At 32.9% G+C, this 15,147-nt stretch overlaps 1 protein-coding gene across 1 annotated transcript in view; it reads right to left on the bottom strand.

Moving 5' to 3' along the window:
- Positions 1-12,942: 12,942 nt before the first annotated feature.
- The window catches only part of LOC124821053 (rust resistance kinase Lr10-like), a 30,409-nt gene continuing 28,204 nt past the window's right edge, over positions 12,943-15,147 (bottom strand). Inside the window, exons 4-5 of the mRNA XM_088103449.1 lie at positions 14,257-14,280; positions 12,943-14,144 (exon numbers count right to left, since the gene is read on the bottom strand). Coding sequence (XP_087959575.1) covers positions 12,943-14,144; positions 14,257-14,280 — 1,226 coding nt within the window. The remainder of the gene's footprint in view (positions 14,145-14,256; positions 14,281-15,147) is intronic.

Raw genomic sequence — 15,147 nt, 5'->3', positions numbered from 1 at the left:
TGGTGATGAAGGTGAGCTCACGAGGATGGGGTGCATCGCGATTCTGGATCTGTGTTTCTTTGAAGGTTGAATCGCGATTGCTGGGTTTATTGTAGGTCTGGTTTTGATGCAGGTTCTGATGCGGTGATGGAGGCGGCTTTGGGTGGCCTTTTGCAGCAGTGTGATTGTGGGAAGCATCGGTTTTGCGATGTTGGTTTTCGCGATTCTGGTTGGCTGCTGATGCAAAGAAGTTGATGAACGAAGAAGATAATGGATTTGGTGGTGGCGATCGTGGTTGGGAGATGTCGCAATCAGAGATGGAGGTTTCAGAGCGGAAGAAGTGGTAGTCACGGCGGAAGGACGCTTTAGTGTTGGCGGTGCTGACGGTTGTGAATGGTGCCCATGGAGGTTGCGCGGCAGCGGCAATGCTGTGGTGGCAAGGCGTGAGAATGATGGTGGCTTTCTGGTGACGGCGTAGTTGCGACAAGGTGGTGGCGGTCTTGCGGTTGCGGCGCGACAAGGTTGGTCATGGTGATGAGGATGGCGGCGACGGCGCATGGCCTCGCGGAAGCGGAACGACGACTAGGGTTTGCCTGGATTAGGGTTTCTGTTTCTGAAGGTTGAAGAAGATGGTGACGTGGCATTATCTGGGTGGTTGGATTTATTAGTTGTGGACTGCCACATGGCAGAATCTGGCAGAGTCTGATTTAGGAGGGGTAGGAATAGGAAACTTAGGGGTTGCAGGAGAAAATGGTTAGTGAATGAGCTTGGTTGTTGGCCTATTTCAGAAATAGGAGTGTATGTAGGGATTTTAGGAGGTGCAAGGGTAAAGATTGCCTGTTTGGCCCATCTGTACATTATTTATCAAATAAAATCTGATTTTGGGCCTTAATTTGCAGTTTGGACCAATACAGCTTTAATTCCAGCTGCACAAATAAACATTAGAACATCCAGGAATAATTTATGCGCTAAACTTCACCTTTTATGTCTCTTTAATTCTCAACCCCAACAATTCCAATCATCACAAATTCACTCTAAATCAATCATTTATGCACAATTATCCCATCAAAAATTTAAATTTTAAAGCATAAATGTGGGTATAAATATGCACTCATCACCATGCGACTTCAGTATTAGGTGAATCGATTATCCTCTGAGAGAAGAGACTATGAATACATAATTGATAATCTAGTACAGGATCATGAAAAGCTTGAGAAAGATCTTGAAAAAGCTTTGAAATCTACAAAGACAGTCAAGACCGAAATACAAATTGTTGAGAAAGAGTGTGATAATTGTCCAATACACAAGGCAAAGAAAATCTTGATGTTGTGTTAAGATTATCTGGAAGAGCTATCTACAAACAAGGTATTGGTTATAAGGCTAAAAGTAATAGGATAAACTCAAAGAGATTTATTGATCTGAGTAAACCTACTACTAATGCATGCTTTTACTACAACACACTTGGTCACAATGTTAGAAACTACTATTTTAGAAATGTTGGTGTTCCAAAGGGAAATTACAAATGGGTTCCCAAGGAACAGCCTCCTGCTACTAACAAGACAGGACCCAAGTTCAAATGGGTACCAGCGTCAAAACCTTTTAATTGTTTTGCAGGAAAGGAGCAGTAGCTGCTGAAGCAGTATTCAACCCAAGGATGAACTATCATTATGACATAAAAAATTCTTGAGTCACTGATTGTGGTAACTGTAATAAAACTCTTTCATGCATCATAAGCCTTTGTATGATTGACTGTTATATGCATGTTTGTTGTATGCTGCTTGATTGATTATTTTCTGTGAAAATATAGTTATGCGAATTTTAATTGATTATGTTATGAACTGAGTCAATTATAATTTGTGATTGTGTTTCTCTAATTTTGGTATCACTCTGTTAAACATTGAGTCGACTTTGTTTTTAATGAAACCGATTAATAATCTCTGTTTTGGGCTTTACTTTTTTTTAAAACTAAAGTGGGCCTGATTGTATGTGATGTTTGTTCGCGCCCTCATACATATCAAACTTGTAAATATGTGTTAGCATTTAGTGTGCTCAGTTTGTGTAATCTTCATAACCCTAGAACGGAAGAAGAGTGTTCAAGAGTTCAATATCATATGGCATCCTCTAATCGTCACTCAGGAGAAAGCAAAGGAAAAGCAGTGGCAACTGCCAGAGACCCTAATCCCTCAGGCTGAATCAGTGATGATGAGACAAGAATAAGATTTCTGAATGGAAGAAACAAGATTGTAGTTCCCCCCCCCCCCAAGTATCTAAACTTAAATCTGTTCGAAAGGGAAGGCTTTATGTTTCCGAAATGGATGGAAACTCAAGAACTCTCTACATTGATTCAAATGAAGGGTGACTGGTACCCTAATCTAGTTAGGGTGTTCTACCACAATTTGGAAATCGTGAATCATGATATTCGGTCAAAGGTGAAAGGTGTGAGTATATGCATTGATAATAATGTATGGCAACAAGTTGTTGGACTAAAAGTTGAGGGAATATTCTCTCATTTACCAAACTCAGAAATAAATCGTTGGCTAAAGAAAAGAGATCTTTACAGAAGCTGGTTGAGATTTTCGGGAAAATACACCATTGAAAGACTCTTTGTACACGAAGGCTCAAACATGGAAGAAAAGATAACAATATATCTTCTTGCATGGGTGGTTATGCCTGGAAGATTGTTGCAAGATAGAATGACCACAGAAGATGTTTATCTGTTACATGGTATTAAGAATGATGTTCCCACCAACTGGGTGGAGGTTTTAAAAGATCACATGACTGAAGTTGCCCTAAGTTAATCACATTATTTGCCATATGTAGTTCTGTTCAGCAGGATATTAATTCTTCAAGGTGTGAATGTTGGTGGAGAGCATAAATGCTCATGTAACTGAACAAATGTGGTTAACCAAAACACTATTGCTTCTTGTGGGTTAGTAAAGACAATGAGAAGGTGTTGCTTCAAAGGGGAAGAAGATTTGGTCCATAGTTCAGGTAGCTCACCTGCTGTAAATGAAGATAGAACCAACTTTCTTCCTAAAACTAATTTTGAGAGGTTTGTAGTTAACCAGTTCATAAATCTAATTAAAAGGGTGACAAACCTTGAGAGAAAACTTGACAATGCTCAACATCAGAGAGAAGATGTATCTTTTGATAAAGACTCTAAGAACTCTTCTGATTCGGAATAGGGCTCTAGGATTACACATCTTGAGTCTTGTGTTTATGTTTTGCGTCTTTTAGTTCTTTAGTGTTCTGATTGTAATGTTTTAGTTTGTTTTGGTTGTATTGTTGGCTTTATATGCCATTCTTCTTTTGGCTTTATCTGATTGTATTTCAAGTTTGATATTAATGAAATTATAAGTTATTAAAATCGATTACACTATGCTTGTATGCGAATGAATTATTGATTACTATTACTTTCATACATTTACATACTCACACATTAATTCCTATATAACATTATTCTAAAATGCTTGATTTGGAAAGACTTTGAAAGGTTTTGCAGGAATATCACTTGCTCACTAGATGGAACTGGATAATCTGAAATATACTACAATAAGAAATCGACTCTCACTGAGATCAAATCAACTAAACATCAACAGGAGTTTAAAGATTCCAAAACTGGAGTATCTGATATCTTTATATCTTATTTTATTTGTTGTTGATTGTTTCTTCTTATATCTCTATGCTTATCTGCTGCATAAAATATCTGAGATAATAAGAGATTAAAACGTGTGTTTGATTAAATCAGTATTACTATGATATTGTTGTATATATCTGATCTGATACAATGTTAATACATGCTGATAAATGCTCTGACATATTCTGATTACTGCATTGTGCATTTGTATTTTGGGATTGAAATGTGCATAATGACAGGAGAAGCATTGCATATCATTGATATATTTCACATGTCTTCATTTAAGGGGAGAATATCTTAATTTCATGTGAATATCTTTGACAGGGGGAGCATCATTACTTGTTTTATGATTATCTGATGCATCTCTTATGCTTGCTTATCTGTATATCAATACCATTGTGCTTACCGTTTTTGCTAATTCCCAAAGGGGGAGAATTATGTTGATTGGTAATTGATTGATAATCTGTATTGAGTTGTGCAACATGGTTGATTATTAATCATGGTTGTGCATCATCAAAAAATGGGGAGATTGTTGAGATTGTTGATAGGGGGAGCATTAGTTTAGCGAAATCCACAATCTCAGTAATATATGAGTTTTTGATGATGACAATGCATAATTAATAACACATGTGTATTGTCTGTTACATGTTCTATGCGTATATGAGAACATGATTGTCTTATATATGTGTTGTTCATTGTATTTCACTGTTATATATGTGATTTTATACATGAATGCATGACACATGTTTTGGGATAAGAAAAACTACAAGCACTAATGTTGAATTTTAATTGTGTAGCAAAACAACTATTTTTAGTCGATTACATTATAGGGTGAATCGATTAAAACTTGTGTCTTTGCACAAACTATTTTCAAGAGTGTTCAGAGTTTTTCAAAGAGAAAAGTTTTCAAAACTTGGCTTAACATTGTTACATAATCGATTGCATGCGATATGTATTCAATTAAGTTTGTTACCGTTTTGAAATCTGTTAATGCTTGATATAACTGTCACAACGACTATATTTTAAAATGTGTTGACCAAGCATTAAATGCTATTCGACTGCATTAATTGTGAATTCAACTAATTATTTTGACTGCTACTATCTGTTATAACTAAATTGGTGTATTCGACTGCATTAGTAGCAAAGTCGATTATGTTGCGTCTGTACGAGTTTATCTATATATTGACGCGGATTTGATTTTTGTATAGACTTTTGTGATTCTAACAATTTCATATTCTTTTGCAGAAAAGTGTAAAGTTTACATAAAGACAATTAGCTCCAAGAAACTAGTTTGATCGTGGTGATCAACTAATTGTGATTTCTTAAAGAGCAAGATTGCTGAGTTTTCAAAGTCTAGTCTATCTGCACATTTGGGTGTCTACTGCAAGATCAGGTTCTATAATCTGCTAAAGATTGGGTTGAGTTCCCTGTTGTGATTACAAGAAGAAGGACGTGATGCGTTCTTGACTTTGAGAGCGCCTCAAATGGGTTGGACTGCAGGAGACAGGATTCTTGCTGCTAGTCTGTTTATGTACTGCCTATATTTTGATTAGAGGGTTAGAGAGTTGTTTTATATTTTTCACGTGAGGTCTCTATAAAAACCTTGTTGTAAAAACCTTGATCATTATAGTGCATTGGCTTCCTGTGGTTGGAAAGACAATGGATGTAGGCTTGGCAGAACCAGTATAAAAACTTAGTGTGTGATCTTTCTTATCCCTACTCTTTTACATTCAATCGATTATACTTTATACGCATTCGATTAAATTTCCGCTGCATTGAAAATCTTTTAACTTGCGTTTCAAGAAAAGTATAAAGGCATCTATTTTGGTGAAAAAGATTTTGAAAGTTTTAAATTTTATACTTCACCAATTCAACCCCCTCTTGGTGTGAGAAATTGAGTCATTCTATTTTAATACTTTTCTTCAAAACTTTCAAAGGGTTTTGTAGCAGGTGCTCAAATGAATTTAGGGCCTTTCTTGTTAGTCACAAGAGGTTGTTCTTTGTTAATCCACTTGTATTTTCCCTTTGGAACACCTGCCTTTCTACAATAACAGTTTCTAACAGTATGGGCAATAATATTATAGTAGAAACAAGTAGTGGCTAAAGGTTTACTCAAATCAATGAATTTTTTCGAGTTAATTCTTTCCCTTTTAGCTTTACATCATATTCCTTGTCTATTGATTACTCTACCTTGTGATCTTAATACAACTTCTAAATTAGATATTCCAAGAGTAAATTTTTCCAAAGTACTAGTTAGCTATTCAACCTTTTTCAGCATGAGCATGACATTCTTTATAATCTTTTTCAACAATTTTAATTTTTGTTTTAGCATTTTCAACAGATTGTAAAGCTTGATCATGTTCAATTTTAACTTATCAATTTCATCAACAAGGTTATTTATTCTATATACAAAATCTCGTCTCATAGAATTTAATCAATTAACCTTGTATTGCAGTTTCATTGCCTCAGCATGTAGCTCTTGAAATGCATCCAGCAATTGATCATATCTGACTTCTATTGGCTCGTTTTCAAAGTTATTGTCGCTGCTTTCAGAGCACACTGATCCATCCATAAGGCATAAATTTGTCTCTTCTTCTAGACTTTGATCATCATCATTGGACGAGTCATCATCACTATTTTCCCATCAATGTATGATTTTCTCTGCTTATTTCTCCTTCTGTCCCGAGTGTATCTTTTAGCAGCTTTCTACTTTGTCTTTAAATCTGGAGAGTCAGGCTTTATGTGTCCTTCTTTTCCATACTCATTGCATGTAATAGTTGCTGCTTTTGCTATCCTTTTTCCACCTTTAAAACTCCCTGCAAAGTCAGATACATTATTTCTATTTTTCATGAATTTTGTAAACTTCTTTACCATCATATACATTATCTCTTGGATGTCTTCTTGCTGGTTGCTTTGGTTACTTTAAGAGCAATTGACTATTTTTGTTTAGTCTCCTCTTCTTCTTTCAATCTTCCCAGCTCCAATTCGTGTTCCTTGAGCTTTCCAAACACTATGGCCATATTCATAGTGGTTAGATCTCTAGATTCAGATATAGCCATTACCTTTGGTTGCCAGCTTCTGTTGAGACTCTTTAAGATCTTTATATTGATTTCTTCTATCTCAAAGACTTTGCCAAGTGCAATCAAATGGTTGACAATGTGGGTGAATCTTTTTTGTACATCATATATAGTCTCTCTAGCCTTCATCCTACACATTTTGTATTCTTAGATTAGAGAGTTCTTTCTGGCTCTATTCACCTCATTTGTCCCTTCATGAGTTACCTCTAGGACCTCCCACATTTTCTTGGCACTTTTGCATGTTGACACCCTGAAAAACTCATCAATGGTAAGTGTATAAGATATAACATTTCTAGCTTTAATATCAAATTAAGCTCTCTTATTTTCCTCTTGATTCCACTCAGAAAAAATTTTCAAAACAGGTTTTCCATTACCTAGTTTAGTGGGTTCAAAAGGACCATTTAAAACAGCATCCCATACAGCTTTATCTACATATTCAAGAAAGATTCTCATTCTGATTTTCCAAAAAGGGTAATTTTCACCAGCAAACAGCGGAGGTTTGTTTGTATGCACCTTCACCGAAGGTTTGAAAAATAGAGGCCATCACAGGATCACTTAATCGATTTTACAAAGAGAGTAATCGATTAGTTTTTCAAATAACTTTTGAAAACCAACTCTGGTGCCAATTGTTAGATATGAATTGCCTTGTTTCTCAACACCAAGAGGCGGGGTGAATTGGCGATTACTAAAAATGAATGCTTTTTAAATCTTTTCATGAACTTTGAATGATCTTGAATCTTTCTTATAATCTAAGTAAGACGCATATGCAATTCAAAGTAAAAGAGATAAGGAAAGAAGAACAAACTCAAGGTTTTTATCCTGGTTCAGCCTCAATGCCTACATCCAGTCACCCTTCCAATCAAACTTAGATTGAAGGATCTTTCACTATAATGATTTGAGATTTACACCAAAGGTTTTATAGAGAACACACTCTCACAATGTAAACACTTCTCCCACTCACAATAAAATATAGAGAGAAAACACCTGCACACAAAACCACATGTCCTTGCTGTAGAACCCTTTGAGACCACCTCTCAGAGTTAAGAACCCCTTGTTCTTCTTCCTGTCTCGTACGAACAGGGAACCACAATCCGAGATTGCAAAAACATGTTTCTGATCAATGTAGAAAACACCTCAGTAATGCAGAGTATGATCAAGAATCCTTCAAGTTTCTTCCAAATCTTTGAATCTTGGTTCTTGGAGCTTCTCAATCACCTGTAACACTTTTCTCTAATCGAAGATATCAAATATGAAAATTTCAAATGATCAATTCGTTATTCTTGTTGTTATAGTACAGTAAGCAATGCGTCAATATATATAGTTATCTCATGACAGATGTAACAGAATTACATCTCAAACAGATTTAATTGAATACACAATTAATGTAATCGATTTGCAATAAATGTCAATCAACATATTTAAAAATATGACTGTTAAAATAGTTATAACTTAGCTTTAAAACAGTTTTCAAAACATAACAGACTTAATTGATTACATACACAGTGTAATCGATTAAGCTAAATACTTAAGAAAATTTTGAAAACGTTTTCTCTTCAAAACTCATCACAACACATATCAAAAAGATGTTTGCAAAGACATGAGTTTTAATCGATTTAACACTTAATGTAATCGATTCAAAACCTGTTGTTTTGCCACAATTCAAAACATAAGCTATCTTATGATTTCAATTGATTACAACATCAATGTAACCGATTGTATCATACAGAATTCCTTTGTGCTTGATGTTTAATCTCATCAAAACATTTAACATGCATAAAGAAGATATACATAGTTATGAACACAATAGTATGCAAACTAATCAACATGATAACATATGTATTAAACATATTGAAACACTTGTAAACCAACACATGTATCAAACACAAATACATATTTCTGTTGTCTCAATATAGCATATATGTGTTTTTACAGTCAATGTGTTGTCATCATCAAAATCCAAATAATCAGAGATTGGGTTCAGCATTCATATTGTTCCCCTATCAACAATTATCATATATCATCTTCACGGCATAAACACAGAATAGTTTAACATGCAATCACACACAATTATTCAATCATAGACATTGAAGGCTAGCTCCCCTTACCTCTAATCCAAGCAAAACCTTCCTTTAATTGATTTCAAGTCACAACAGTACTCCCAAACGTCCCCTTTGACAGAATTTACCAACTCTTTTCCTTTCCAGACCACCCTCACGGCTGTTAGGGATTTTGATTATGAGGCTAGCACTTGTTAATCTAGTATTTATAACCCCTAACTAGGCTTAAAACTATCACACCTCTGCCCATAAGCCTAAAATCAAAGTACTTACTCACACTTACAGTTTTTCACCTTGTTTTAGAAAAATAAAACTCAAAACAACAACACTTCTAGACCACTGGCCCAATTCCCCCTATAGAACCCAGCCCAACCCAAAAAGCTCGATCAACTCCCATCCTAGCCAACCTTACCAAGCAGCCCAACAACTTGGTCCAAGGCCATTGACACAAGTAGCTTGACCACTCCAAAGCTCGATTTGGAGTCCACGTTGCAAGGAGCTCGGCAACCTCTACTTAGAGTTCGTCAACGCACTCAAAAGGAAACTAATTCCCAGCAACAACCAAGGTTCGGAGGTAGGTCCTCCCAAACATGGATAGTCAGGTCAAGTGCATCCACCATTGGCCAACGTGCCTAAACTAATACATGGTGCAAAAACTAATACATACATATACATATACATATATATATATATATATATATATATAAATATATATATATATATATATATAACCCCTCTCTTACTCTTTTGGTAGCTCTCCAACATCAAATCAAAAATAACATTCACTTACACAACATTACATGCATTCACCTGACACATTTAAACTATATTAAATTTATAAATATTCCTAATTTTCCCGAGTCTTACAAATTCACAAATTCGCAATTGGTCGCATCACTAGTTTAAATAATAGAGGAGACAAAGGTAGTCCCGACATCTTTATTTGGAAAACGTATATATGGGTGGCTTCGAATAATCTATTAGACTTCAATTAATCAATAAGTCAATCTTACATTCATATCATACATATATATTGTTAAGTTAACTAGACTCTCCTAACCAATTTTCTTATTCTTTCACAACCATTATAGTTTTAGCCTTCAATATTTCAAACCTCTTGCATTTCAAAAACATAAATGTGACATCTTTCTTCATTCTCTAGTCACAATTGAGGGTTTAGTTCTTACCTAGTGCACAAGTAGAACTCTTTCAACCACTCATGGTGATTCTTCACATGTTTGGGGTTATCAAGAGAGCTACACGGTTCTCTTACCGTCAAAGGTCCTCAAAACTTGTTATCATCCCTTAGATACCACTCTATGAACCCAATGTCACCACCACTTAATCAATTATCAAATATGAATATGTTTTTGTCATCCTTCTAATCTATGAGCCTTCCTTGACCTAGTGAATATATAGGGTTAGTTTCAAATTTTATCAATACATTTTAAGATTGAAGTATACTTTTCTTTCTTATTACAAATTTGTGCTTAGTGTCCGTATCAAATCAATATTCAATGAAGTTTCATTGTCCAAATTCCTCCTTTGCATTATTTGTTTCTCAAATAATTTCAAGTTTTCTCCCTTCCTCATTGATACACTATCATTGACATTATCAAATTACTACTACTTAGCATGGAAACTTGAGTATTATCAAGTTAGTTGTTAACAAACTAGATAGGGTTAAGTTAGTCCTGAATTGTTTCCTAACGAATACATAATTGTTTTTCAATAATTGTTCGTAAAACAGAATGCAAATACTAAAAGATAAAAGTAAAAATCTATCCTAATGAAATTAATATTGAAGATTGTTTAAGTGTGAATTTAATTAAATAACAAATAAAAGACTTTAAAGAAATAGTAAATAGGCAAATTTCACTGCTTTTCCAAAATAGATTCTTTATCGGTTAATCAAAGATTATTGTTCAATTGATTATAATTTTTGATTTCAAATTAATTAAAGTATATTCTTAATTAATTTGATTGAGATCTTACTATTAACCAAAGTAGATTCTCAACTAAAAACAAGATTTTTCTAGATTACTCATAATAAATTCAACTAAAGTACATTTTGAATTAAATGTTATTATGTTTAATCGTAACTATTCTTTTATCTCCTAACCAAGTGAAAATTTAATTAATCAAAATACATTCTTGACTAATTATTGTTAAAGTTTTTACCACTAACCAAAGTACATTCTCAATAGGTAGCAGAAACCCATTTAATCATATGAAAGTTCCTAAATTCAATCAAAGTACATTCTTAATGAAAATCAAAAACTTTTAGACTCATATGATCAATATGCATATAGATTAAAACACCTCGTTAATTAACTATGATGTAAATACCATTATTTTTAATGTGATTGAGAGATAAAAGACATAAAAGAAAGATAACCAAAATAATCAAAAGAACAAAAACATTATTTCAACTTAACCTCAGAATCCATAATGAAATTACAAGAGAACAACCACAGAAGCTCAGCCCTCCATGGATGAAGTTGAATACATGATGAATAAAAATAAAAGTAAGAGAAAGAGAGAAGTGGTGGATTACTCTTCTCTAGACCAAAGTTGTTAATTGCCTCCTTCTGCTTTCCCTTGGTCTCTTTATATAGAACTTGATTGGGCTTAGGTTCTGACTTTTCTGATAATGTAATATCTCCCAAATATTTAACATATTTAATTAGTTTTAAAAATATTTGGGAGATATTTCTCTTGATATTTTCATATATAATTAAATTAATTATTATTGTAAATATCTAATAAATTATCAATAACTGAATTTTCTCCAAAATCTCAATTTAGTCCTTCTTTTTTTTCCTAAAATTATAGAGAAACTCGAAATATATTAATATTTACACTTTAGCCCCTTTTGTTTAACCAAATTGAAACTATGACCAAGGTTGATTGTCTAATGAGGGATTGCCACATGTCAGTTACTTTCTTCTCCCAAAATTAGGGTTTTGCTTAGGTGGTTTAAAGTTGACAGGGTTTTTGGCTCGCGGTGGTTGTTTGAAAAATGATGGCAAGGTGCAAAGATTTTGCGTTCTTCTATGGAGAAGGCATGATAATGAAAACATGGTAGGTAAATTGAGGAGGTCGTTTAGGGTTTTTAGGTGGCTGAAACAATATGGCAACACAAACTGGGTTTCGCAATTTGAGGCTTTCGCGGTTTGTTTTAGGTGCATCACGTTTTAAAGGTTTAGTGGCGGTTCTGTTTCGTTGTGGTGCTTGGACCTAGTTTCATTTGTAGGTTTAGTAGTGGTTGTTTTCTCGTGGTGGTGATTCGCGAGTTGTGTTTCCTGATATATTTGTGGTGGTGCGATCGAGGTTATTTAATGAATGTTATAGGATCACCATATGGCATCATCTGAATGGATAAATTTGAAAGTAGTGGATCAGGACATATGGCAACATCATATTGAATGTGATTTTGTGACTGGTAGGAAGGGTGTTTAATAGGAAAAAAGGGATTGTAGAAGTAAAGTGATCCATTGTTGGTTAAGAGAGTGTATAAGTTACACTATGGGGGCATTCAGCTCATTGTACATTTCTTTCCCAAATTCATTAATTTTGGTCTTATTTTGTAACTCGGACAATTTAATTTCGTGTTGTGATTGAATCAAACTTGAACTTCAATTACATTAACAAATATTAGAATATCCATAAATAATTTATGCAACTAAAAATCAACTTTTAAGACCTTTTAATTCTCAAACTTGATAAGTATAATTATCACAAATTATATTCAATTTAAACACATCACACTTAACATTCTCATTTAGCCCTTCCTCTTACATCTCCAAATAACGAATGATGAGTTTTTTTTTATAAAGTAACTTTTAACTAATAAATATGTTTAAAAAGTAAGTGTTGTTTTATGATAATTTTTAATAGTAAAAATATTTAAATGATTAATAAGATCAACTCTACATTTGAAAAAAAAATACTCCTTTAAATCTTATAAAGAAACATAAAAGATTAATTTAAATTTCTAAAACTAAGAGTATTAACGAAATAAGAAAAAAGATAACACATTATTAATTTAGACACCATTAGAAAGTCATACAAGAGTATGAGTATAATTAATATATAATCCATGAGCCACAATTTTAAATTACAAACTTTTCAATAGTAATACTTAACTCGTGCCAAATGGGTTATTCCAAAGATGAGTGATTAGGAATTTTTATGTCAAGGGGCACATCGAACTATTTGAATCAATCCATGATGTTCTTGGAGAGTTGATTGTACCATCATTTTCTAACATTTCATGAGGATAAAAAGAAGGTTTTGGAGGAATATTAAGACTTTCAACTTTTCCTTCAAGCATTTCTATAACCTTATTCATTGATGGGCGATCACTTGGTTTAAATTGTATACACCAAAGTGCAACTATAAACATTTTCTTCATCAAAATATTATCCATTTCCGAAGCACCTTCCATGTCAATATCTTTGTCTTCTTTAAGTTGATCATGGATCCAAAAGGGAAAATAATGTTGACTTGAATGTTCTGTATGAGGATTTGAGTTTTTTCTCCTACTCGTCATTTCCATCAAAAGCATTCCAAAACTATAGACATCAGCTTTATGAGAAACTCCACCTATATTTTTGTAAAATAACTCTGGAGCCATGTAGCCTAATGTTCCTCTTATTGCAGTTAAAATAATAGATCCATTTTTTGCAGGATACAACCTTGCAAGTCCAAAATCTGAAACCTTTGGAATAAAATTATCATCTAAAAGAATATTATGAGGCTTGATATCGAAATGTAAAATCTGCACATCACAATCTCGATGAAGATACGCTATCCCATGAGCAATTCCAATAGATATTTCATATATCTTCTCATGTCTCAAAGGAACACTTCCTTCTTTAAAGTAAATGTATTTATCCAAGGATCCATTAAGCATGTATTCATAAATTAGACAACGTTTTTTTCCTTCAACACAATATCCAATAAGCCGAACTACATTCACATGATGTATTCTTCCAATGGTAGATACTTCATTAACAAAGTCTTGTCCACTATCTTTGGATTTGCTCAACATCTTTACTGCAACATCTAACCCACTTTGAAGCTTTCCTTTGTACACATAACCAAAACCTCCCTCACCTAATTTCACTTTGAAACCTTTAGTCATTTTCTTCACTTCTTTGTACTCATACCTAATGGGATTTATATTGTTGTCTAACAAAAAAATTTCAATATTTTCATACATTGAAAAGTGTCGTCTTCGCCATTTATAGATGAATACCACCAGCAAAAGTGAGAGTACAAATAAATACCTAACTACTATGAATATTGGTAGAATATCTTGACCTAGGATTTCTCCATCACGATAGTCCCAAAATGGTCGTATGATATTTTTTATTCTATTGGCAAATCCTGTCAAATAAAGTTTGGTCAAAATGTAAAAGATATGAATGGATCTAATAAATAACTTTTTCCAGGGCATAATATATTACGTAAATTAAAAATGGAGAAATATATAACTTACCACGTGTGACAAATGCAACATAACCTGCAAAAACAAAAGACTGCATAAATAATTCAAAAATATGCATAACATTGAGACAAAACAGAACTTTATTAACATTATAAACTTTAGTGATACACATTCCACAAAAGTAATACATTATTAAATATTTATAAATTTTCACATATTAAGTATAAACAAATTATCAATAAATTATTGCTTCTCAAAAAAATATAAATATTTCGTTTTATATTTTAATTCATATATATATATATATATATATATATATATATATAATAGTCATAATAATAATAAATTATCTTTCTTTGAATACTAACATAATGAACATATATAATAATATGAAATAATTATATTTAGAATCAGAAAAATTGATAACATTAACATGTTTTTATATTATGATTTAGAGACACAGGACACGTAGTTAGTAATATTCATGATTTGAACATTTAATATTTTTATTCTTAATAATTATAAATAGTTTACTTAATGAAAATCAAACCGATAACTTCTTCCTCTATTATAACGTCTCTTCACATGTTTATATGACACTCTCTACATTATTTCATATTTAGTGTTGAAATTATAAATAATTAAACCATTTTTCGTTTCATTTATTGTTTTATGCTTTTTATATTATTTTTGTACGGCTAAATGACTTTCTATTTAGTATGTTTGGTAAAGATTTTACCTATGTTATAGCTGAAATTAGCGGTTGAAATTGTCAGGCATGAGTTTCATAAAGATAAAATTTAAATGCAGGACAAAGGTTTATAAAGTTATAAAGATTTATTATTTATTTCATTAATTTTCTAAAACTTATTTTCTCTAAAATTTATTTTTGTCAATCTCTCTATAATTAGAGAATAATCAACACTCTCCTATAGTGCCAAA

The sequence above is a fragment of the Vigna umbellata genome, chromosome 1 (assembly GCF_029865625.1).
Source record: "Vigna umbellata cultivar VRB3 chromosome 1, Vumbellata_1.0, whole genome shotgun sequence".
Lineage (NCBI taxonomy): Eukaryota > Viridiplantae > Streptophyta > Magnoliopsida > Fabales > Fabaceae > Vigna > Vigna umbellata.
This window is presented reverse-complemented; position numbering and strand designations above follow the sequence as displayed.